The sequence below is a fragment of the Ranitomeya variabilis genome, chromosome 2, assembly GCF_051348905.1.
Source record: "Ranitomeya variabilis isolate aRanVar5 chromosome 2, aRanVar5.hap1, whole genome shotgun sequence".
Taxonomy (NCBI): Eukaryota; Metazoa; Chordata; class Amphibia; order Anura; family Dendrobatidae; genus Ranitomeya; species Ranitomeya variabilis.
This window is the reverse complement of record NC_135233.1, coordinates 808,833,659-808,861,071: the sequence shown is the minus strand read 5'-3', so window position 1 is coordinate 808,861,071 and position 27,413 is coordinate 808,833,659. Positions and strand designations below refer to the sequence as shown.

Here is a 27,413-nt window from a genome sequence, read left to right as displayed (position 1 = left end):
CATTATGATTCTCCAGGTCACTTCGAGTTCATAGACACCTAACATGACTAGGTTATTTTTTACCTAAGCGGTGAAAAAAATTCCAAACTTTGCTTAAAAAAAAAAAAAAAAAAAAACATTGCGCCATTTTCCGATACTCGTAGCTTCTCCATTTTTCATGATCTGGGGTCGGTTGGGGGCTTATTTTTTGCTTGCCAAGCTGGCATTTTTAATGATTCCAATTCGATGCAGATACGTTCTTTTGATCGCCTGTTATTGCAATGTCGCGGCGACCAAAAAAACGTAATTCTGGCGTTTCGATTTTTTTTCTCGTTACGCCGCTTAGCGATCAGGTTAATGCTTTTTTTTTTATTGATAGATCGGGCGATTCTGAACGCGGCGATACCAAATATGTGTAGATTTGATTTTTTTTTTAATGATTTATTTTGATTGGGGTGAAAGGGGGTGATTTAAACTTTTATATTTTTTTCACATTTTTTTTTTAACTCGATATACGATCTGATGTTCGCTGCTATGTAGCAGAATTGCAGGTGTGCTGTGAGCGCCGACCACAGGGTGGCGCTCACAGCTATCCGGGATCAGTAACCATAGAGGTCTCAAGGACCTCTATGGTTACAATGGAGAAGCATCGCCGACCTCCGATCATGTGACGGGGGTCGGCGATGCCATCATTTCCGGCCGCCCGGCCGGATGCGGTAGTTAAATGCCGCTGTCTGCGTTTGACAGCGGCATTTAACTAGTTAATAGCGGCGGGTGAATCACGATTTCACCCGCCGCTATTGCGGGCACATGTCAGCTGTTCAAAACAGCTGACATGTCCCGGCTTTGATGCGGGTTCACCATGGAGCCCTGCATCAAAGCAGGGGAGCTGACCTCGGACGTACTATCCCGTCCGAGGTCAGTAAGGGGTTAATAATAAAGCCATAATTTAATTTAAAAAAAACAACATAAAATACATTTGGCATGGCCGCAATCGTAACACATACTATAAAACGATATAATTTATTGTGCACGGTGAATAGTGCAACAACAAAAAAATATATGAAAAATTATCCAAGAATTCCTGCTTTTGCTCATCTTAGAAAAATTTGAACAAAAAATGATAGTTATCCTAAGGAAGATTGCAGCCTGTAAGCCTTTGAGGGCCAGGGTCCGTTCTCCTCTATACAAGTCTGTCAGCTGGTTTACTTTATTATATATTAACCCTCCGTCAGGGGCAACTGATCTGACAGGCGCAGCTCACTTAGTTTCATTTCTCGATTTTCAGTGGTTTGTCTGGGAAACACCCTCCTCCCAGTACCTTCCTACCTTTAAAGGCTGTGTGAAACCTGAGAAGCCTCTTGTGCTGCAGAGCGCTGCAGGAGATCAGTTATCAGTGTTTTGGCTTCTCCGGCTCATTGCCCCTGAATGTGTCACACCTTTGACGGTTAGGGTATGTGCACACGTCAGGATTTCTTGCAGAAATTTCCTTTAGAAAACCGGAAATTTTCTGCAAGAAATCCGCATTTTTTTTTGCGTTTTTTTCCCGTTCTTTTCGCGGTTTTTTTTAGCATTTTGCAAGCGAAATTAGCTTGCAGAATGCTAAAGTTTTCCAAGCGATCTGTAGCATCGCTTGGAAAACTGACTGACAGGTTGGTCACACTTGTCAAACATAGTGTTTGACAAGTGTGACCAACTTTTTACTATAGATGCTGCCTATGCAGCATCAATAGTAAAAGATAGAATGTTTAAAAATAATTTAAAAAAATGGTTATACTCACCTGCAGACAGCCGATCTCCTCAGCGGCGTCCGTTCCTATAGATGGTGTGTGTGTGCAGGACCTTCGATGACGTCGCGGTCACGTGAGCAGTCACATGAGCGGTCACGTGACCAATCACAAGACCGCGACGTCATCGCAGGTCCTTCACACACACCATCTATAGGAACGGAAGCGGCAGCATGCACCTGAGAGGCGGGAAGACTGCGGGGGCCATCGAAGGTGAGTATATCACTATTTTTTATTTTAATTCTTTTTTTTTTACCAATTATATGGTGCCCAGTCCATGGAGGAGAGTCTCCTCTCCTCCACCCTGGGTACCAACCGCACATAATCTGCTTACTTCCCGCATGGTGGGCATAGCCACATGCGGAAAGTAAGTAGATCAATGCATTCCTAGGTGTGCGGAATCCCCGCAATTCTGCAAATTTAATGAACATGTTGCTTTTTTTTCCGCAATGCGATTTTTTCGCGGAAAAAAATGCAACATTTGCACAAGAAATGCGGAATACACTGTAAATAATAGGAGGCATATGTAAGCGTTTTCTTCACGTTTTTATAGCGAAAAAACGCGAAAAATACTGAACGTGTGCACATGGCCTTAGAATTTGCTGTTTTTATTCATCCCAATTGTTTTTTAGCTTGTTTTATGAATAGCTAGTGCTAAATTTGTGGATTTGTCATAGAAGGTTTTGTTAGAAATAAGAGTGTGCTTCTCAGGCACATTGCGCCCCAACACACATTCGCTCTCTTGCTTCAGCTTTTCTTCTGAAATGGCGAGGAGAATATTTGACTTGTCCAATGCCCTTCATGTTGAGCAAGTGCAAAATATACTGCTTGCTGATGAGACAGACCCCTTACAGCTAGAAGATTTAGCGGAAGAAAGTGACATTGCTTCAGAAGATGATGTGGAAGAATGTCCAGATGTGTCTGATACAGATCAAGATGGAGAGAGTGAGGAGGATGCTCAAGACATAGAAACAATACTTTTCTGGTTATTAAACATTTTTTTTTCCACCTGATTATGTGTATTCTCATTTATTACATTCCTATTAAGATAACTGATCACTTTTAGAGCATTGAAATTTTTAAAAAAGGAAAATATACCCAATTTTCTAGCCTGTGCCGGACAGGCGCAATGCCCCTAAACTCGTTATGAAACATATTGGCCCTGACGGAGGGTTAAACACTGTATACATGTAACCCTTTTTACTTGTACAGCACCCCTGGAGTAACTGTGCTTTAAAAATAAATTAAATAAAAATGCAGCATATGTTAAGAAAAAAAACAAGTTGCCATGCTGCTCTGTAATTTAAAAAGGTATAATTCACAATGACAGAAAATAGAAAAAAAAATAGGGGAGGGTGTTAAAAAAATTAAAAAAAAAATAATTTATTTTATTTTTTGCACAAAAGCAGTAAAATTCAGGAAGGAAAGTCTGAAAAGTCTCATTTAAGCTCATTACTATTTCTAATGAAATATTAGACACATTCTTTTCAGTGTATGTTAAGGATGGAATGATGAGTGATACTCACCTGTGTCTAATGTCTATGGTGAATCATACAAAAATCAACTGCACTCACATGAAGACCTTGGAGATTTCAGAATGCTGAAATTTTATGACATTTTATATTGTGGACCAGGTCTTTATTTACTCACTGCATATATCGTACATCACATTTATTGTACAGTGTTTTTTATCACCCCCCCCCCCCCCTTCAGTGACTTGCTGAAAAAGACTTCGGAAGGGTCAAATGTCCGCTACCTGTCGCATTTGTCCCTATATCCTGCACCAACACTGTTTTTGTTTTTCACAAACAATTTCAGCATTATAAAGTCTCCAAGGTCTTCATGAGAATGTCTTTGGTTTTCGTATGACTGCCTACTTGGGTTATCACCTAGTTCAACCAGCGCCTTCCTACCACGACGAGTGCGCACCAAACCTCTCCACTCTAATGTCTGTGATGAGCACTTCATGAGAAGCGTTGTTCTTACAGGGAGGGTGGGATCCATCAGGATGGGGCGGTGAGGACAGGCCCAGTTTCTCAGGTCTTATTAGCCCTGCTCAATAAAACACAGTCAGTGGCAAAAACAGTGCCGAACGAGTGGTTACAGAAGAAACCAAAAGGCAGCCCACAGCTGAGACTGAAGGCAACAACAAGGAAGTCCAGCCAATAATGGATGCCTAATTTTTGGGAGGATAATTCCATTAAAGAGCAAAGGAAAGAACAAAATCTGACAATTAGACAAATAATACATTTGATGAATGTAGCAAAAACACTTACAACTGCTTCCAAGCTCTTGAAAAAGAATCTTGATTTTATCAATCTCGGAGACGTTTTTGCCTGAAGGAATATCCAGTGGTGCAAATGCACTAAAAACAAAATCAATAATTATATATGACAGTCAGCGCTTTGTTTCAGCTTTTCTTTTTTTGTTCTTGAAAATCAAAAGAAAAAACAAAGCTGAAAGAAGACATGCTAGATTTCTCAACAGACACAAACAGATATATTATTCAATAACACATATACAACTCACAAAAACAAGGCCGTACCAAGTAACTATTAGTATGTCAGATTTACCAGCACCACTCCAGCGTATTTTCTTTTCAGGGCAGGAGTGGCTGGCGCTTTAAATATAATGGGGAAAATAAGTATTTGATACACTATGAATTTTGTAGGTTTTACCACCTACAAAGAATGGAGAGATCTGCAATTTTTATCGTAGGAACTCTTCACCTGTGAGAGACAGAATCTAGAAAAAAAATCACATTGTATGATTTTTACATACCAAATTTGCATTTTATTGCATGAAATAAGTATTTGATACAATAGAAAAACAGAACTATTTGGTACAGAAACCTTTGTTTGCAATTTCAGAGGTCAGACATTTCCTGCAGTTCTTGACCAAGTTTGCACACAGTGCAGAGATTTTGACCCATACAGATATTCTCCAGTTCTTTCAGGTGTCGGAGCTGTCGCTGGCAAACTGAAATTCAACTCCCTCCAAAGATTTTCAATTAGGTTCAGGTCTGGAAACTAGCTACACCACTCCAGGACCTTGAAATGCTTCTTATGAAACCACTCCTTAGTTGCTCTGGCTGTGTTTCGGGTCATCGTCATGCTTGGAAAACCCAGCCACAACCCATCTTCAATGTTGTTACTGAGGGAAGGAGGTTGTTGGCCAAAATATTGCTATACATGACCCCATCCTTCCACCCTTCAATATGACAGAGTCATCCTGTTCCCTTTGCAGAAAAAGACACCCAAAATATGATGTTTTCCCCACCATGCTTCACGGTTCGAGCAGCGTTAGGATTATACTCATCCTTCTTCCTCCAAATACCGCGAGTAGAGTGGATACCAAAAAGTTCTATTTTGGTCTCATCTGATCACATGACCTTCTCCCATGCCTCCTGTGGATCATTCAGATGGTCATTGGTGAACTTCAAGCGGGCCTGGACATATGCTGGCGTGAGCAGGTAATGCTTGAAACTGTGGTCCCAGCTCTCTTCAGGTCATTGACCAGGATTTCCCGTTTAGCTCTGGGCCGATTCCTGACCTTTGTTATAATCATCCTTAGCCTTCTCACCTATTGTCCTGTAGTCTATACAAGCCTTGTGCAAGTCTACAATTTTGTCCCTGGTATCCATAGACGGCTCTTTGGTCTTGGCCATGGTAGAAAGGTTGGAGTGTGATTGAGTGTGTGGACAGGTGTCTATTATACAGGTAACAAGTTCAAACAGGTGCAATTGATACAAGTAATGAGTGCAGAGTAGGAGGGTTTCTTAAACAAAAAATATAACAGGTCTGTGAGAGCCAGAATTTTTGCTGGTTGGTAGGTGATCAAATACATATTTCATGCAATAAAATGCAATTTAATTATTTAAAAATCATACAATGTGATTTTCTGGATTTTTGTTAAAATTCTGTCTCTCATAACTGGAGTGTACCTACAATAAAAATCATCGACCTGTTCATTCTTTGTAGGTGGGAAAACCTGCAAAATCGGCAGTAAATCAAATACTTATTTTCCCCACTGTATACTCACTCTCTGGCGTGTTCGTCATTTTTCCCTATCGTGGTATGCATGGGCCTCATCTCTATCCTGGTAGGAATACCCTCCTCTTCCCTATCCTGGTTTGCATGGCCCCCTCATCCCTATCCTAGTATGCATGCACCCCTCATCACTATCCTGGTATGATAGGCCCCCTCATCCCTGTCCTGATTTGCATGGCCCCCTCATCCCTATCCCAGTATCCATGGCTCCCTCATTCATATCCTGGAATGCATGTGATCATTTAATTTTAATTGATTTTCATACTAGGATAGGGATGAGGGGGCCTATGCATACCGGGATATACATGAGGGGGCCATGCAAACCGGGATATAGATGAGGGGGCCATGCATACCGGGATAGGGATAAGTGGGCCCATGTATACCGGGGATGGGAATGAGGGGCCATTCCTACCAGGATAGGGATGAGGCCATGCATACCACGATAGGGATGAGGGGGGCCATGTATACCGGGGATGGGAATGAGGGGGCCATTCCTACCAGGATAGGTATAAGGGGGGCATGCATACCAGGATAGAGATCAAGGGACCATGCATACCAGGATGGGGAAGAGGGGACCATGCATACCAGGATGGGGATGAGGAGACCATTTATACCTGGATTTGGGACATTAGTACAGAATTGACCACATTTCTTGCTTCAATTTTTTTTTTTTCATTTTCCTCCTCTAAAACCTAGACAAGTCTCTTATGGTCCGAAAAATACGGTAAACAACATTTGCATATGTCAACTGTAAAATCAGCACCATTTGTAAATTGTCCTTTTATTTTGTTAGGATGATCGGTTCAAAAAAAGGTAGCAGCAATTTTTCATTTTTTCAAGGAAATTTAGAAAAAATATTTTTAAAGGACCTTTTTCAACTTTAAAGTGACTTTAAAAACAGCACTCCACGACATACTAAAAACTGCTGTTTAGGAAGTTTATAAACCATTCAATTGCTTTTTATGAGTTTAAGAAAAGTAACATGATATGAATGGAAAATTTAAATTTTTACCACATACGTTACAGGCTGTGTCATGTTGGCATTGTTACAATGATTAAAATGATACCTCTTGTTGTTCTTGTGTAATCAGTGTTAGAAGTTTTCAGTTAATGATATGCTCGTGTTCATAGGCGGGACTGTATGCAGAGTCACACGTGTATTCGCCCCCCAAAAAAACAAATAAAAACACCGTGTGAAATGCCATGAAAATGCCACTTAGCAAGTGTTTTAAAATCACACGTTTTACTGCCAAGAAAGCAGGTTTTGGCTGCAGGAAAAAAAAAAACCTGTAGCAAAAAAGCTATGTGTGTGAACGTAACCTTATGCAACAATTTGTCCTGAAGGATTAGCCTTTCTGCAAAAAAAAGGCACAAGAATTCTGGAAAAGCCGTCTCGTAGCATTAATGTTGCTGCTGGTGTAAGATTCAGGGCTGATTGAAAGTTGATGATCAATGCATTTCTACCTGTTGGGTGTCTCCGTTTCTGGCTGTGCTGTAGTAGCCATACCACATATCCAAGCTTTGTCTAACAGACTTGAAACCTCCATCTGAGGCTCCAGGCAGGAATAGACCAAGTCTTGTTTCATTATGTGTCCATGTATGGTTACACTGCGCTGTACGCCATTCTCAGAGAAGCTTTGTCTTATGTATAATTACCTGATGAAATATTTCCAGGAGACGGGAAAATCTGGATTTTGCTCGACAATAAAAAGCTTCAACTAATTTTAAGGGTTATGTCAAAAACTATTTGAGAGTTGGCAGGTAGCGTCTCAATTTAGTAATGTGATTTTCTGAAACGGTGAGCGGCCTGTTGATTAATAGCTCCGTTAAGCCAATTCGAATATAAATTAAAAAAGGAATTAACCTCCATGTAATAGAAAAGCCTCTCACCTTTGCATATAGGGATAGGTCATATGTGTGCGCTTGCATGTCTAGTTAACCAGATCTCAAAGCACATGCAATTAGATATAATTGCAGACTGACTTCATGAACACTCAGAAAGAAAGGAGGGGATCTAAACAAATTATGCTTCAGTAATGCTAAGCAGAAACCTTGTGTCTCTGCAATTTCAAGATTAGACATTTGCATAAAAAAGGATGAAAAAATTATAAGTAAACATACCAAAAAATTAATTCAATGTAGAAAAGTAAATTATTTAGAATCCAGTATCAAAATGTCACTCTTTGTAAACCGGAACAATCTGCTAATAGAGATGGGCGAGACAAAGGGTATTCAGTTTACGTCATATCCCCTTTTAGTCAACAGAATAAAGATGGTTTATGGACAGTGTCTGCTGTACTGGATACTAGAATTAATACCAGTAAGTATGTGGTATAATTAAGGTATAATATGAGATAACATGTATGAAATGCACAGACAATACTCACCCAATAAGAAGAAGGCAAGAGCAGACCAACATGAACCCAAAGGTGTATTTAAGGGCAGTCTTTATTTGCTGTAAGAAAATTAAAAAGGATTAGTCTGTAGACTACACAAAAATAATGCAGAAAAAAACAGCAAAATAAAGTGGCATATTTAAAATAAATTACCGTTAATGTAACTAACAGTGCACTGAATGAGGAAGGCTGGCAGCTCTTCATAGGGTTTTCCACAAGCCAGTTGGTTTAACAGGTCTCAGGAGAACAATGGTCTTCACCATTTGACCCTCATACAGGGATCTGGACTCAGGGAGGCCTTCTGGGTTACGTCCATGGAAAGGCTAATGACTAGTGATGAGCGAATATATTCGTACTAGAGAGTACATGTGGGGATTCCCTAGCAACCAGGCCACCCCCACATGTACTTATGCTGGCTAACAGATGTAAATCAATCAGCTGTGGCGCTGAAAACGAAATCTCCGAGCACTAAAAAAATACTAGGAGGACTCCCGAGCGTGCTCAGGAAATCTCGAGTACTGAGTATATTCGCTCATCACTAGGGTTGAGCGAAACGGGTCGATCATTTTCAAAAGTCGCCGACTTTTGGCTAAGTCGGCGTCTCATGAAACCCGATCCGACCCCTGTGCTTGTCGGCCATGCGGTACGCGACTTTCGCGCCAAAGTCGCGTTTCAATGACGCGAAAAGCGCCATTTCTCAGCCAATGAAGGTGAACGCAGAGTGTGGGCAGCGTGATGACATAGATCCTGGTCCCCACCATCTTAGAGAAGGGCATTGCAGTGATTGGCTTGCTGTCTGCGGCGTCACAGGGGCTATAAAGGGGCGTTCCCGCCGACCGCCATCTTACTGCTGCTGATCTGAGCTTAGGGACAGGTTGCTGCCGCTTCATCAGAAGCAGGGAGAGCGTTAGGCAGGGTCCACTAACCACCAAACCGCTTGTGCTGCAGCGATTTCCACTGTCCAACACCACCTTCGGTGTGCAGGAACAGTGGAAGCTATTTTTTTTTTTTTTTCCCCTCAGCGCTGTAGCTCATTGGGCTGCCCTAGAAGGCTCCGTGATAGCTGTATTGCTGTGTGTACGCCACTGTGGAAACCAACTGCTTTTTTCAAAGCACATATCCTCTTGTTCCTTCCTTTCTGCACAGCTATCTTTTTTGTTTGTCCACACTTTTTATTTAATTTGTGCATCAGTCCACTCCTATTGCTGCCTGCCATACCTGGCTTACATTACTGCAGGGAGATAGTAATTGTAGGACAGTTTTGTTTTTTTTTTTGTTTTTTTTTTGTGGGAGATTAAGATTGGCATTTCTGCTACAGTGCCATCCCTGTGTGTGCCATCTCTCACTGAGTGGGCCATAGAAAGCCTATTTATTTTTTCCGTGATTTGTGTTCTAAAATCTACCTCAACACAGAAACACTACATCAATCAGTGGGAGAAAAATATTGGCCTCAGTCAGGGCTTGTGTGCCACTGCTGTGTGTGCGCTATCTCTCATTCAGTGGGCTATAGCAAGCCTATATTTTTTTTTTTTTTTTTTTTTAATATTATTTGGTTTCAAAAGTCTCCCTGAAAAAAAAAAAAAACCTAAAAAAACAGTGGGAGAGTAATATTGCCCTTTCAGCTTGTGTGCCAGTCTTGACTCCTGGGTGTGCCACCTCTCTCCCTCTCATTCAGTGGGCCATAGAAAGCCTATTTATTTTTTTTTTTAAATATTATTGGGTTTCTAAAGTCTCCCTGAAAAAACAAAAAATACATAAAGAAACAGTGGGAGAGTAATATTGCCCTTTCAGCTTGTGTGCCAGTCTTGACTCCTGGGTGTGCCACCTCTCTCCCTTTCATTCAGTGGGCCATAGAAAGCCTATTTTTTTTTTTTTTTTAATATTATTTGGTTTCTAATTCTCCCTGAAAAAAAAAAAAAAACCTAAAAAAACAGTGGGAGAGTAATATTGCCCTTTCAGCTTGTGTGCCAGTCTTGACTCCTGGGTGTGTCACCTCTCTCCCTCTCATTCAGTGGGCCATAGAAAGCCTATTTATTTTTTTTTTTAAATATTATTGGGTTTCTAAAGTCTCCCTGAAAAAACAAAAAATACATAAAAAAACAGTGGGAGAGTAATATTGCCCTTTCAGCTTGTGTGCCAGTCTTGACTCCTGGGTGTGCCACCTCTCTCCCTCTCATTCAGTGGGCCATAGAAAGCCTTTTTTTTTTTTGGTTTTTTTAATATTATTTGGTTTCTAAAGTCTCCCTGAAAAAAACAAAAAAAACATAAAAAACAGTGGGAGAGTAATATTGCCCTTTCAGCTTGTGCGCCAGTCTTGACTCCTGGTTGTGCCACCTCTCTCTCTCTAATTGTGGGCCATAGAAAGCCTTTTTTTTTTTTTTTTTTAATATTATTTGGTTTCTAAAGTCTCCCTGAGAAAAAAAAATAAATAAATTAGGTGGGAGATTAATATTGACATTAGTGCTTGAGTGACAGTCCTGCGTGTGTGTCATCTCTGTGATTTTGTGCCACAGAAAACAGAGTGTGTAACATTGTGCCTGATTTTCCTTGTGGTCTCACCAACCTGTTAAGGGATATTGAAATCATACTGAAGTTATAGCTCACCGTGTAAGTTGTTTGATAGCAACAAATAAAGTTACTTTGGTTAAGATTTTAAAACAATGAGGAAGTCTGGTGCAAGAGGTCGTCGTGGGCGTTCATTGTCAGCTGGTAATGATGGTAGTGGTAGTGGAGCATCAGGTGGTCGTGGGGATAAAAATATTCCACCTAAGTCTGGAGCTGTGGAGCCAGTTTCGTCGTCAGGCTACACAAGGCCTCGAACGCTCTCTTTTCTGGGAGTAGGAAAACCGCTTTTAAAGGCGGAGCAGCAACAGCAAGTTTTGGCTTACATTGCAGACTCAGCCTCTAGCTCTTTTGCCTCCTCTTCCGAAACTGGTAAATGTAAAAGCAGCGCGTCGCTTGTGGATGTTCACGGTCAGGGACAAGTCGCTTCCTTGTCCTCCTCAGCAAAAACTACAACAAGAGAGAAGGATGCAGCAGGCGACACAACGGGTCACTCCATGGAGCTCTTTACACATACCGTCCCTGGCTTAGAAAGTGAAACATTTAACAGGCCATGCCCATTACAAGTATATTCTGACATGGAGTGCACTGATGCACAGCCACAGCCAGAGTACTATGCTGCTCCTTTGACTCAGACCACCACATTGCCCTCTCAGGGTACAGATCCACAATCAGACCCTGATGAGACTATGTTGCCCCGCCACGAACGCTATACCACCGACCGACACAGTGACACAGACGAAGTTGCACACGAGCTCGAAGAGGAGGTAATAGATGACCCAGTTATTGACCCCGATTGGCAGCCATTGGGGGAACAGGGTGCAGGCGGCAGTAGTTCAGAAGCGGAGGTGGAGGAGGGGCCGCAGCAGGCATCAACATCGCAACAGGTTCCATCTGCCGGGCCCGTATCTGGACCAAAACGCGTGTCAAAGCCAAAACCTGTTGGAGCACAGCGTTGCCATCCGGTTAAAGCTCAGTCTGCAATCCCTGAAAAGGGATCAGAGTCTAGGAAGAGTGCAGTCTGGCATTTTTTTAAACAACATCCAACTGATCAGCGCAAAGTCATCTGTCAAAAATGTTCAACTAGCTTAAGCAGAGGTCAGAATCTGAAAAGTCTAAATACTAGTTGCATGCATAGACACTTAACCACCATGCATTCTCAAGCCTGGACTAACTACCAAACGTCCCTCAAGGTTGTAGCACCCTCGGCCAATGAAGCTAGTCAGCAACGCAACATCCCTTCCGTCACTGTAAGGCCACCATTTTCCGCACCACCGGCAGTATCTGTGCAGGTTTCTTTGCCAGCCAAAAGCAGTCAGGGTCAGGGAATCACCAGTTTTGTAGGAGGAAATATTGCATGTAGGGCACCGGCGGAAACAATACCGTCTCCAACCGTCTCTCAGTCTGCCATGTCCACCGGCACACCCGAAAGTTCCACGATCTACAGCTCTCCAGTCCAGCTCACCCTACATGAGACTCTGGTTAGAAAAAGGAAGTACTTATCCTCGCATCCGCGTACACAGGGTTTTAACGCCCACATAGCTAGACTAATCTCGTTAGAGATGATGCCCTACCGGTTAGTTGAAAGCGAAGCTTTCAAAGCCCTGATGGAGTACGCTGAACCACGATACGAGCTACCCAGTCGACACTTTTTTTCCAGAAAAGCCATCCCAGCCCTGCACCAGCATGTTAAACAGCGCATCGTCCATGCACTCAGGCAATCTGTGAGTACAAAGGTGCACCTGACTACAGATGCATGGACCAGTAGGCATGGCCAGGGACGTTATGTGTCCATCACGGCACACTGGGTGAATGTGGTGGATGCAGGGTCCACAGGCGACATCAATTTAGGGACAGTTGTGCCTAGCCCACGGTCTAGGAAACAGTTGGCTGTAGGCGTTCGCACCCCCTCCTCCTCCTCCTCGTCCTCCTGCAGAAGCTACAGCTCTTCCACAGAACGCAGTCGGCCAACCACTCCATCGGCAGATGACACTGTTGCACACCAGTTGTCCCATTATGGGCCAGCTACTGCCAAGCGTCAGCAGGCTGTATTGGCTATGAAGTGTTTGGGCGACAACAGACACACCGCGGAAGTTCTGTCCGAGTTCTTGCAACAAGAAACGCAGTCGTGGCTGGGCACAGTAGATCTTGAGGCAGGCAAGGTAGTGAGTGATAACGGAAGGAATTTCATGGCTGCCATCTCCCTTTCCCAACTGAAACACATTCCTTGCCTGGCTCACACCTTAAACCTGGTGGTGCAGTGCTTATTGAAAACTTATCCTGGGTTCTCCGACCTGCTCCTCAAAGTGCGTGCACTTTGCTCACATATCCGACGTTCGCCTGTACACGCCAGCCGTATGCAGACCTATCAGCGGTCTTTGAACCTTCCCCAGCATCGCCTAATCATAGACGTTGCAACAAGGTGGAACTCAACACTGCACATGCTTCAGAGACTGTGCGAACAGAGGCGTGCTGTTATTTATTTGTGGGAGGATACACGGGCAGGCAGTAGGATGGCAGACATGGAGTTGTCAGGTGTGCAGTGGTCGAAGATACAAGACATGTGTCAAGTCCTTCAGTGTTTTGAGGAATGCACACGGCTGGTTAGTGCAGACAACGCCGTAATAAGCATGAGCATCCCCCTAATGCGTCTGCTGATGCAAAGTTTGACGCACATAAAGGAGCAGGCGTCTGCACCAGAGGAAGAGGGAAGCCTTGATGACAGTCAGCCATTGTCTGGTCAGGGCAGTGTACAGGACGAGGTAGCGGGCGAAGAGGAGGTGGAGGACGAGGAGGATGATGGGGATGAGTATATTTTTAATGCGGAAACTTTCACGGGGGCACAGGAAATTGGTTGCGTGTCACGGCCGGGTTCTGGTTTTTTGAGGGACACAAGTGACGTAGATTTGCCTGCAACTGCCCCTCAACCAATCACAACCGGAGATTTGACAAGTGGAACTTTGGCCCACATGGCGGATTATGCCTTACGTATCCTACAAAGGGACACACGCATTACGAAAATGATGAACGATGACGATTACTGGTTGGCCTGCCTCCTTGATCCACGCTATAAAGGCAAATTGCAAAATATTATGCCACATGAGAACTTGGAACTAATATTAGCAACCAAACAATCAACTCTTGTTGACCGTTTGCTTCAGGCATTCCCAGCACACAGCGCACGTGATCGTTCTCACACGAGCTCCAGGGGGCAGCAGACTAGGAGTGTTAGGGGTGCACACATCAGAAGTGGCGTTGGACAGAGGGGTTTTCTGACCAGGTTGTGGAGTGATTTTGCTATGACCGCAGACAGGACAGGTACTGCTGCATCAATTGAAAGTGACAGGAGACAACATTTGTCCAGTATGGTTACTAACTATTTTTCATCCCTTATCGATGTTCTCCCTCAACCGTCATTCCCATTTGATTACTGGGCCTCCAAATTAGACACCTGGCCAGAATTGGCAGAATATGCATTGCAGGAGCTTGCTTGCCCGGCAGCAAGTGTCCTATCAGAAAGAGTATTCAGTGCTGCAGGGTCAATATTAACCGAAAAAAGGACTCGTCTGGCTACCCAAAATGTTGACGATCTAACATTCATTAAAATGAACCACAACTGGATTTCAAAATCTTTTGCCCCACCTTGCCCGGCCGACACCTAGCTTTCCTATGAAAAGCTCTTGCCTGTGAATTACTTTTCTAATGTCTAATTTGCTGCTGCAGATTGTACAGCATACGACATGTTTACACCTCCCTAAATGGCCAAACTCCCCACACGGGGCCGTGGTATCGCGACTTGGCGCAAGCACCCGTGAGACTGCTGTTTGTCTGAAGAGGTGGGTGTGCTCGCTTTTGGTTGACGGCATTGCTACTGGGTCCCTCATAGTACAATGTAGTGTCTCTGGCGGTGGTGGTGCGCACCCAACGTCAGACACACCGTTGTAACATGAGTGGCCCTGGGGCGGTCCCGCCGGCCTCAAGAGAGTTCCCCCCTACCCCAGCTCAAACTGGGCTCTACTACGTGCAAAATTATGTCGCACAGCTCCACCAATCTTTAGTCTATTCGCTGACATCATTCAATGTCTGGCACTGACAATACAAATTTGTAGACATCTATGATGCAACTTAAAGTAGTCTGTGTCTGTGTCCTATATTGGCACCATTAAATAGTTACTGCCAAATTACTATGTCAGAAACACAGCAGATGAGCCCACCCCTGTACCTAAGTATGCCATCTTTTTTTTTGTTTTGGTTGTTTTGCGAGACATTAACATCTATTTATATTTTGGGAGTACTGGGACAGACACTCCTTGCACTACTCCTCCACTCAGCACCAAGCTGCCTGCCCGTGTATCCATGTAACCGCTGTAAAACTGCCATGAGCCTATTGTTTGTTATTTTAGGCCTTTGATAGCCTGTCTGCGGTCCCTACTCCTCCACTGACCACCAAGCTGCCTGCCCGTGTATCCATGTAACCGCTGTAAAACTGCCATGAGCCTATTGTTTGTTATTTTAGGCCTTTGAAGCCTTTCTGCGCTCCCTCCTTCCACTAGTCCTCCACTGACCAGACCACTGCTGCCCGTGTACCCCTGGAACCAATTTTAAAGTGCCTACAGCCAGCCCATTTTATTGTGTTAGGCCTTCGAAGCCTGTCTGCGGTCCCTCCTTCCACTAGGCCTCCACTGACCAGACCACTGCTGCCCGTGTACCCCTGGAACCAATTTTAAAGTGCCTACAGCCAGCCCATTTTATTGTGTTAGGCCTTCGAAGCCTGTCTGCGGTCCATACTTTAAATACTCCTCCACTCAGCACCAAGCTGCCTGCCCGTGTATCCATGTAACCGCTGTAAAACTGCCATGAGCCTATTGTTTGTTATGTTAGGCCTTTGATAGCCTGTCTGCGGTCCCTACTTTAAATACTCCTCCACTCACCACCACCAAGCTGCCTGCCCGTGTATCCATGTAACCGCTGTGAAACTGCCATGAGCCTATTGTTTTTTTATGTTAGGCCTTTGATAGCCTGTCTGCGGTCCCTACTTTAAATACTCCTCCACTCACCACCACCAAGCTGCCTGCCCGTGTATCCATGTAACCGCTGTAAAACTGCCATGAGCCTATTGTTTGTTATGTTAGGCCTTTGAAGCCTTTCTGCGCTCCCTCCTTCCACTAGTCCTCCACTGACCAGACCACTGCTGCCCGTGTACCCCTGGAACCAATTTTAAAGTGCCTACAGCCAGCCCATTTTATTGTGTTAGGCCTTCGAAGCCTGTCTGCGGTCCATACTTCCACTAGTCCTCCACTGACCAGACCACTGCTGCCCGTGTACCCCTGGAACCAATTTTAAAGTGCCTACAGTCAGCCCATTTTATTGTGTTAGGCCTTCGAAGCCTGTCTGCGGTCCATACTTCCACTAGGCCTCCACTGACCAGACCACTGCTGCCCGTGTACCCCTGGAACCAATTTTAAAGTGCCTACAGCCAGCCCATTTTATTGTGTTAGGCCTTCGAAGCCTGTCTGCGGTCCATACTTCCACTAGTCCTCCACTGACCAGACCACTGCTGCCCGTGTACCCCTGGAACCAATTTTAAAGTGCCTACAGCCAGCCCATTTTATTGTGTTAGGCCTTCGAAGCCTGTCTGCGGTCCATACTTCCACTAGGCCTCCACTGACCAGACCACTGCTGCCCGTGTACCCCTGGAACCAATTTTAAAGTGCCTACAGCCAGCCCATTTTATTGTGTTAGGCCTTCGAAGCCTGTCTGCGGTCCATACTTCCACTAGGCCTCCACTGACCAGACCACTGCTGCCCGTGTACCCCTGGAACCAATTTTAAAGTGCCTACAGCCAGCCCATTTTATTGTGTTAGGCCTTCGAAGCCTGTCTGCGGTCCATACTTTAAATACTCCTCCACTCACCACCAAGCTGCCTGCCCGTGTATCCATGTAACCGCTGTAAAACTGCCATGAGCCTATTGTTTGTTATGTTAGGCCTTTGATAGCCTGTCTGCGGTCCTTACTTTAAATACTCCTCCACTCACCACCTAGCTGCCTGTGTATCCATGTAACCGATGTAAAACTGCCATGACTGCCTACTGTTTGTTATTTTAGGCCTTTGATAGCCTGTCTGCGGCCCCTACTTGCAATACTCCTCCACTGACCACAATGCTGCCTGGAGTGCCTGCCTGTGTATCCATGTAACCGATGTAAAACTGCCATGACTGCCTACTGTTTGTTATTTTAGGCCTTTGATAGCCTGTCTGCGGCCCCTACTTGCAATACTCCTCCACTGAGCACAATGCTGCCTGGAGTGCCTGCCTGTGTATCCATGTAACCGATGTAAAACTGCCATGACTGCCTACTGTTTGTTATTTTAGGCCTTTGATAGCCTGTCTGCAGCCCCTACTTGCAATACTCCTCCACTGACCACACCAATGCTGCCCGTGTACCCCTGGAACCTATTTAAAAGTTCATAGAGCCTAGTTATATATTTTATTTACTATTAATAAGGCCATGATGGACTACGCTGTACCACGCTACAAGCTAACCAGTCGACACTTCTTTTGCGAGAAAAGCCATCCCAACCCTCCACCAGCATGTAGAAGACCGCATTGTCCATGCACTCTGGCAATCTGTGAGTACAAAGGTGCACCTGACAACAGACGCATGGACCTGTAGGCATGGCCACGGAAGATTACGTGTCCATTACGGCGCAATGGGTTAATGTGGTGGATGCATGGTCCACAGGGGACAGCCTACTAAGTCTGTCTGCAGTCCCTAATTCAAATTGTCCTCCACTGTCTAAATCGGAACTTCCACCTTCTGGCTTTCGGCCTATAGTATCAGAAATTAAACTGCATTTGGCCTTCAACTTTGGTTAGGGCCTACTAACGGCTTCTGCCCCTCCCTGGTGTTGCCCTCAACTAAATAAAGCTGAGCTTCAACCTTCCGGCTCTCATTATGTGGTTTTAAAAAAAAAAATGGTGGTTAGGGCCTACTAACGGCTTCTGCCCCTCCCTGGTGTTGTCCTCAACTAAATAAAGCTGAGCTTCAACCTTCCGGCTCTCATTAAGTGGTTTTAAAAAAAAAAAAAATGGTGGTTAGGGCCTACTAACGGCTTCTGCCCCTCCCTGGTGTTGTCCTCAACTAAATAAAGCTGAGCTTCAACCTTCCGGCTCTCATTAAGTGGTTTTAAAAAAAAAATGGTGGTTAGGGCCTACTAACGGCTTCTGCCCCTCCCTGGTGTTGTCCTCAACTAAATAAAGCTGAGCTTCAACCTTCCGGCTCTCATTAAGTGGTTTTAAAAAAAAAATGGTGGTTAGGGCCTACTAACGGCTTCTGCCCCTCCCTGGTGTTGTCCTCAACTAAATAAAGCTGAGCTTCAACCTTCCGGCTCTCATTATGTGGTTTTAAAAAAAAAAATGGTGGTTAGGGCCTACTAACGGCTTCTGCCCCTCCCTGGTGTTGTCCTCAACTAAATAAAGCTGAGCTTCAACCTTCCGGCTCTCATTAAGTGGTTTTAAAAAAAAAATGGTGGTTTGGGCCTACTAACGGCTTCTGCCCCTCCCTGGTGTTGTCCTCAACTAAATAAAGCTGAGCTTCAACCTTCCGGCTCTCATTAAGTGGTTTTAAAAAAAAAATGGTGGTTAGGGCCTACTAACGGCTTCTGCCCCTCCCTGGTGTTGTCCTCAACTAAATAAAGCTGAGCTTCAACCTTCCGGCTCTCATTATGTGGTTTTAAAAAAAAAAATGGTGGTTAGGGCCTACTAACGGCTTCTGCCCCTCCCTGGTGTTGTCCTCAACTAAATAAAGCTGAGCTTCAACCTTCCGGCTCTCATTAAGTGGTTTTAAAAAAAAAAAAAATGGTGGTTAGGGCCTACTAACGGCTTCTGCCCCTCCCTGGTGTTGCCCTCAACTAAATAAAGCTGAGCTTCAACCTTCTGCTCCAAATTACCATTTTAAAAAATGCAATAGGCTTTTCCGGCCTACTAAAGGTGTCTGCCCCTCCCTGGTGTTGTCCTCAACTGAACAAAGCTGAGCTTCCACATTCTGGCTTTCGCCCTATACTATCAGATATTAAACTGCATTTGGCCTACTAGTGTGGTTAGGCCCTTGAAACAGTGTCTGCTGCTCTTGGGTTTGCTACTCCACTGAACAAAGCAATGCCGCCTGTTTAGTCCTGTTACCAATTTTGAACTGCATGTAGCCTACTTTATTCTTTGGCCCTATATCTGTTTCCTCCTCATCCTGCCCATTGCCCAGCCACTGCTAAATGAGTCTGCTGGTACATTGACCTAGACCACTACATTCCCCTTGTACTCTACACAGCCAGAATCTGTCCCTGCTGAAAGTAAGGTTCCCCTTCCCGCATGTTATACCACCTTACACAGGGACAAAGAGGAAGGTGCAGATGAAAGTGCAGGTTCCTTCATCAGGTGGGGGGGCATACTCGTTGGCGACGTCACTGGCACAGGGCCCCTCAGAGTACGCAAAAGTGTCGCTGCTGGTGGGAGGCGCCCCCGCCATGCAAACACACCGCCGTACTTTGAGGGGCCCTGTGCCAGTGGCAATGCGAACGAGTGGGCCCCCCCTGCTTGCTCAGGATCACAGCACTTGCAACTTTTAAATACTTACCTTTCCCTGCAACACCGCCGTGACGTAGTCCGCATTTCCTGGGCCCACGAAAAACTTGAGCCAGCCCTACTCCCCCCACAACTTTCCCCCAATTCCCTATGCCCAACTATTATTATACAGTTAATTAAGATTGGCAAGCTTCAGAAACAAGAATGGATGTTTTTGGCATTAAAATGGGCACTGTAGGTGTTTTCCTGGCCTCCACTCACTGCCGACTATGCTTCCCCATTGACTTGCATTGGGTTTCGTGTTTCGGTCGATCCCCGACTTTTAGCGATAATCGGCCGACTGCACTCGACTCGACTCTGGACAAAATCGGGTTTCCCAAAACCCTACTCGATCTTAAAAAAATGAAAGTCGCTCAACCCTACTCATCACTACTAATGAACAGTGTTGTGGGTTGTCAGAGAGAAGTTAGGGACAAAATATAAAAACAGTTGGATAGTCAAATACAAGCCAAGGTCAGGGATGGAAAAGAATCATAGATGAATTGCAATAGTATTAACCAGGGAAAGTATAACTTATAACTGGCAACCAAAAGTTAACTGCTGGGTGTTTATAAAGGGAGCGGCTCCACCCAAGGCTCACAGAAGAACTGATTCAAATAATCAGCACCCTGAGCGAGTCAGACTCCCAATGCTGAGTGGAACAAGAATTAGCCAGACTGATTAAAACGGCGATGGGGAATAAGGGAATAGCGCCGCCCAGCATCGCGGATTCCCACAGGTGTCAGTTGTACATGGCAGCTAACACCCTGCAGTATAGGCCCCGGATGGTTTTACGACCAATTGGGGCCGATGAACTGCTCTAATACCGGTGTGACAGCAGTATTTAAGTTGTAACCGTGGGCTCCCGCAATGAGAATCACGGGACTTGATGGTTACCATGGTACCCTGCGGTCACTTGACTTCAGGGTACGGTGGCCAGTGAGATCCAGCTCTAAGCTGGCTCTCACAGGCAGTCAGTGAGACAACTACAGTCTCAAACACTGCTGTACATGAGTAAAGCACTGTATGAGACCAGTGCTCAACATAAAAATTATAGATGTCCCAAAGTGAAAAAGTGTAAAAAAAAAGAAGTGTACACAAATCACAAAATTACGTTTTTGCCACTCTAAACGCAGCGTTTCTTATAAAACAAAAATAAGCAAAAAAAAGTACTCGTAATTAGTATTGCCATATCCAGAACCACCCACTCTATAAAACTGGCATGTTATTTTTTCTATTTGGCAGATGCCATACAAAAAAATAAAAAAAATAAAAAAAAAAACACGCCCAAAATGTCGCTTTTTCAGCAAACAGAAAAGAAATCAAAATGTCATATGTATAAAAAAAAAAAAAATTCATTTTGCTAAAATATTGTTTTTAGACTGTAAAAAGAGCAAAGCATAAAAACCAATATAAATCTGTTATCTGGAACTGACGAACAAATCGGTCTTATCACTTTTACCGCAAGGTGAAGAAGGAAAAATAAATAAATTAAAAACAATAACTGAATTGAAGTGTTTTGTTCATTCTGTGTCTGAAAAATCTGAATAAAAAGCGATCAAAAAATATTATGTGCCCCAAAATGGTACCAGAAAAATTGATTTTTATATGTTCATTCTACTTCCTAAAAATCAAAATAAGGCCGAGATCACACATGCGAGAAATACGGCCGAGTCTCAGATGTTAATACCCGGCATTGCCACGTCACTCAGGAGTGGGGCGTGCGGCCGCATAGTAATACATGCAGCCTCATGCTCCGCTCCTGAGTGACGGCAGCAATGCCGGGTATTAACATGCGAGACTCGGCCGTATTTCTCGCATATGTGATCCCGGCATAAGGCTGGGTTCACATTGCATTAACAGCAGCCCGTTCAACACATGCGTTAACGGGCTGCAGTTATCGGAACTTACGTTATGTCTGCACCCTAGCGCATATAGAGCTAGCAGATGCTCTATCTGTGCTAGCAGTGACGGACCCAAAAACGCTGCAGCCCGCGTCCCGGGGTCCATCACTCAATGACAGCACATCGCTAGCGCACGCCCACTGTGAGCGTGCGCTAGTGATGTGTCCGCCATAGGACTTAATGGCGGCATTAACGGACTGCATTACACCGCGTTATACTGCGGTGTAATGTAGTCTGTCTAACGGACGCCAAAGATGCAATGTGAACCCAGCCTAAGGCTCAGCTTATTTATCCTGCACTCTTGGCTTAGCACTTGCATTTGGGTTTCTGTGTCAATACCCCAAATCCGCGATTCATTTAAAATTCTCGATGGAACTACTCGCTTACGAGGCAGGTGGAGGTGGTGCCACTTTGGACTGGTCTATGCTTCAGCAGTGTCACATCATTTTAGGTGTCTTTTTAGCATACAAGTGTGGAAGACCACAGATGTTGTGAACACCTAAAAAGATGGATACCACCAGAACAGTACAAAGAGTCTCCAGCTGACTCATGGTGGGTAGTTCCATTGGGGGTTTCGTCTGAATTGCATTTTTGTGGGATTTACATGAAAACCCCGACATAAGAGCTCAGTGAAGAACACATGAATGTGTTCCCGTCTTATATTGGAAGTGATCGAAAAATATTATGTGCCCCAAAATGTTACCAATAAAACCCCTAATTTATCCTGCACAAAACCAGCCCCCACTCAGGTGTGTCATCTGTCACTGGAATTATAGGGGGTTCCTACATTACTGGTAGAACAAAGACTCTGGAAAAGCGACATGGCTCCCGCTCCTCAAATAAAATCCAGTGAATTATGCGCTCCCAAATCTAAATGCCCACTCCTGAACCCTACTGTGCCTAAACCACAGTAAGCGGCCGCATGTTTGGCAATATTGTAATGGAGAGAAGGCACTTAACATCGCCAGAAGAACAAGCTGGGCACAATGTCTGGGGAGCTACAATATATGGGGGCTCTACACTGTAAGGGGATACAACGTATGGGTACTAGACTGGCAGATTTGCAATTCTCCAGAAAAATAGCCTAGCGTCGATGTTACAAAATAATCACTGCAACTGTAGACGATTTCATTGAGAGGTGCAGTTTCTACAATAGGGTCTCTTTCGGGGTTTGTCTGATGTTCTGGCACCTTCGGGGCTCCGCATATATCACCCGCAAGCTATTCTGGTAAAATCTGTGCTCCAAAAGCCAAATAATACTCCTTCCTTCTCAGCCCTAGTGTGTGGGCCAACAATAATAATTTTCAATAATTTTTTTAACCCCTTCATGACCCAGCCTATTTTGGCCTTAATGACCTGGCCGTTTTTTGCAATTCTTACCAGTGTCCCTTTATGAGGTAATAACTCAGGAACGCTTCAACGGATTCTAGCGATTCTGAGATAGTTTTTTCGTGACATATTGGGCTTCATGATAGAGGTAAATTTAGGTCGATAATTTCTGAGTTTATTTGTGAAAAAAACGGAAATTTGGCGAAAATTTTGAAAATTTTGCAATTTTCACATTTTTAATTTTTATTCTGTTAAACCAGAGAGTTATGTGACACAAAATAGTTAATAAATAACATTTCCCACATGTCTACTTTACATCAGCACAATTTTGGAAACTTTTTTTTTTGCTAGGAAGTTATAAGGGTTAAAATTTGACCAGTGATTTCTCATTTTTACAACAAAATTTACAAAACCATTTTTTTTAGGGATCACCTCACATTTGAAGTCATTTTGAGGGTTCTATATGGCTGAAAATACCCAAAAGTGACACCATTCTAAAAACTGCACCCCTCAAGGTGCTCAAAACCACAATCAATAAGTTTATTAACCCTTCAGGTGTTTCACAGCCGCAGAAGCAACATGGAAGTAAAAAATAAACATTTAACTTTTTAGTCACAAAAATGATCTTTTAGCAACAATTTTTTTTATTTTCCCAAGGGTAAAAGGAGAAACTGGACCACGAACGTTGTTGTCCAATTTGTCCTGAGTACGCTGATACCTCATATGTGGGGGTAAACCACTGTTTGGGCGCAAGGCAGGGCTCGGAAGGGAAGGAGCGCCATTTGACTTTTTGAATGAAAAATTGGCTCCAATCTTTAGCGGACACCATGTCGCGTTTGGAGAGCCCCCGTGTGCCTAAACATTGGAGCTCCCCCACAAGTGACCCCATTTTGGAAACTAGACCCCCCAAGGAACTTATTTAGATGCATAATGAGCACTTTAAACCCTCAGGTGCTTCACAAATTGATCCGTAAAAATGAAAAAGTACTTTTTTTTCCCAAAAAAATTATTTTAGCCTCAATTTTTTCATTTTCACATGGGCAACAGGATAAAATGGATCCTAAAATTTGTTGGACAATTTCTCCTGAGTATATCGATACCTCACATGTGGAGGTAAACCACTGTTTGGGCACATGGTAAGGCTCGGAAGGGAAGGATCGCCATTTGACTTTTTGAATGAAAAATTATCTCCATCGCTAGCGGACACCATGTCACGTTTGGAGAGCCCCTGTGTGCCTAAACATTGGAGCTCCCCCACAAGTGACCCCATTTTGGAAACTAGACCCCCCAAGGAACTTATCTAGAAGCATAGTGAGCACTTTAAACCCTCAGGTGCTTCACAAATTGATCCGTAAAAATGAAAAAGTACTTTTTTTTTCACACAAAATTTCCTTTAGCCTCAATTTTTTCATTTTCACATGGGCAACAGGATAAAATGGATCCTAAAATTTGTTGGGCAATTTCTCCTGAGTACGACGATACCTGATATGTGGGGGTAAACCACTGTTTAAGTGCACGGCAAGGCTCGGAAGGGGAGGCGCGCCATTTGACTTGTTGAATGGAAAATTAGCTCCAATCGTTAGCGGACACCATGTCGCGTTTGGAGAGCCCCTGTGTGCCTAAACATTGGAGCTCCCCTACAAGTGACCCCATTTTGGAAACTAGACCCCCAAGGAACTTATCTAGATGCATAGTGAGCACTTAAAACCCCCAGGTGCTTTACAGAAGTTTACAACACAGAGCCGTGAAAATAAAAAATAATTTTTATTTCCTCAAAAATGATTTTTGGCCCGGAATTTTTTATTTTCCCAAGGGTAATAGGAGAAATTGGACCCCAAATGTTGTTGTCCAGTTTGTCCTGAGTACGATGATACCCCATATGTGGGGGTAAACCACTGCTTGGGGGCAAGGCAGGGCTCGGAAGGGAAGGCACGCCATTTGGCTTTTTGAATGGAAAATTAGCTCCAATCATTAGCGGACACCATGTCGCGTTTGGAGAGCCCCTGTGTGCCTAAACATTGGAGCTCCCCCACAAGTGACCCCATTTTGGATACTAGACCTCCCAAGGAACTAATCTAAATGTGTGGTGAGCACTTTGAACCCCCAAGTGCTTCACAGAAGTTTATAACGCAGAGCCGTGAAAATAATAAATGTGTTTCCTTTCCTCAAAAATATTTTTTTAGCCCAGAATTTTTTAATTTTCCCAAGGGTAACAGGAGAAATTTGACCCCAAAAGTTGTTGACCAGTTTCTCCTGAGTATGCGGATACCCCATATGTGGGGGTAAACCACTGTTTTGGCACACGTCGGGGTTCGGAAGGGAAGTAGTGACGTTTTGAAATGCAGACTTTGATGGAATGCTCTGCGGGTGTCAGGTTGCATTTGCAGAGCCCCTGATGTGCCTAAACAGTAGGAACTCCCCACAAGTGACCCCATTTTGGAAACTAGACCCCCAAGGGAACTTATCTAGATGTGTGGTGAGCTCTTTGAACCCCCAAGTGCTTCACAGAAGTTTATAACGCAGAGCCGTGAAAATAATAAATGTGTTTCCTTTCCTCAAAAATATTTTTTTAGCCCAGAATTTTTTAATTTTCCCAAGGGTAACAGGAGAAATTTGACCCCAAAAGTTGTTGACCAGTTTCTCCTGAGTATGCGGATACCCCATTTGTGGGGGTAAACCACTGTTTGGGCAGATGCCGGGGCTCGGAAGGGAAGTAGTGACGTTTTGGAATGCAGACTTTGATGGATTGGTCTGCAGGCATCATGTTACGTTTGCAGAGCCCCTGATGTGCCTAAACAGTAGAAACACCCCACAAGTGACCCCATTTTGGAAACTAGACGCCCCAAGGAACTTATCTAGATGTGTGGTGAGCACGTTCAACCCCCAAGTGCTTCACAGAAGTTTACAACGCAGAGCCGTGAAAATAAAAAATCATTTTTCTTTCCTCAAAAAAGGTGTTTTAGCAAGCAATTTTTTATTTTCACAAGAATAACAGGAGAAATTGGACCCCAATATTTGTTGCCCAGTTTGTTGTGAGTATGCTGGTACCCCATATGTGGGGGTAAACCACTGTTTGGGCACACATCAGGGCTCGGAAGGGAAGTAGTGACATTTGAAATGCAGACTTTGATGGAATGGTCTGCGGGCGTCACGTTGCATTTGCAGAGCCCCTGTGTGCCTAAACATTGGAGCTCCCCCACAAGTGACCCCATTTTGGAAACTAGACCTCCCAAGGAACTTATCTAGATGTGTGGTGAGCACTTTGAACCCCCAAGTGCTTCACAGAAGTTTATAACGCAGAGCCGTGAAAATAAAAAATAATTGTTCTTTCCTCAAAAATTATGTTTTAGCAAGTAATTTTTTATTTTTGCAAGGGTAACAGGGGAAATTGGACCACAACAGTTGTTGCCCAGTTTGTCCTGAGTACGCTGGAACCCCATATGTGGGGGTAAACCACTGTTTGGGCGCACGTTGGGGCTTGGAAGGGAGGGAGCACCATTTCACTTTTTGAACGCAAGATTGGCTGGAATCAATGGTGGTGCCATGTTGCGTTTGGAGACCCCTGATGTGCCCAAACAGTGGAAACCCCTCAATTCTAACTTCAACACTAACCCCAACACACCCCTAACCATAACCCCAACTGTAGCCCTAACCCTAATCACAACCCTAACCCCAACACACCCCTAACCACAACCCTAACCCCAACACACCCGTAACCCTAATCCCAACCCTAACCCTAATCCTAACCCTAATCCCAACCCTAACCACAACTGTAACCCCAACACACTCCCAACCCTATCCGTAACCCTAACCACAAGCCTAATCTTAACCCTATTTCCAACCCTAGCCCTAATTCCAACCCTAACCCTAAGGCTATGTGCCCACGTTGCGGATTCGTGTCAGATTTTTCCGCACGATTTTTGAAAAATCTGCAGGTAAAAAACACTGCGTTTTACCTGCAGATTTACAGCGGATTTCCAGTGTTTTTTTGTGTGGATTTCACCTGCGGATTCCTATTGAGGAACAGGTGTAAAACGCTGCGGAATCCGCACAAATAATTGACATGCTGCGGAAAATACAACGCAGCATTTCCGCACGGAATTTTCCACACCATGGGCACAGCGGATTTGGTTTTCCATAGGTGTACATGGTACTGTAAACCTGATGGAAAAGTGCTACGAATTCACAGCGGCCAATCCGCTGCGGATCCGTGGCCAATCTGCTGCGGATCCGCACCCAAATCCGCACTGTGTGCACATGCCCTAACCCTAACCCTACCCCTAGTTCTAACCCTAGTTCTAACCCTAACCCTAGTGGAAAACGAAAAACAAATATTTTCTTTTTTTTATTATTGTCCCTACCTATGAGGGTGATAAAGGGGGGGGGTCATTTACTATTTTTTTTATTTTGATCACTGTGATAGGTTTTATCACAGTGACCAAATTATATCTGGAACGAATCTGCCGGCCATTTTGGAAGACGGCAGCGCCCATGGAGAAGACGAATGGACACCGGGAGCCTCGGTAAGTATAAGGGGGTGGAGATCGGGGCACGGGGGGGGGGGGGCGTCAGAGCACGGGGGGTGGCATAGGAGCACGGGGGAGCGGACAGGAGGACGGGGGAGCGGAGCACAAGATGGAGGGGAGCGGACCACAGATCGGTGGCTTGGGGGGGCGATCGGTGGGGTGGGGGGGGGGTCACATCAGTGTTTCCAGCCATGGCCGATGATATTCGGGGCTGCTGGAGACGCACTACTGGCATTTACACATGGGTAAGATTAGCGGCACTTTCC

General features: G+C 44.4%; 1 protein-coding gene across 1 annotated transcript in view; it reads right to left on the bottom strand.

Annotated features, from left to right (window-relative positions):
• Window positions 1-27,413, bottom strand: part of LMBRD1 (LMBR1 domain containing 1) — a 310,836-nt gene that overhangs the window by 188,843 nt on the left and 94,580 nt on the right. The window contains exons 5-6 of the mRNA XM_077289961.1: window positions 8,203-8,270; window positions 4,043-4,131 (exon numbers count right to left, since the gene is read on the bottom strand). Of these exons, the coding sequence (XP_077146076.1) occupies window positions 4,043-4,131; window positions 8,203-8,270 (157 nt within the window). The remainder of the gene's footprint in view (window positions 1-4,042; window positions 4,132-8,202; window positions 8,271-27,413) is intronic.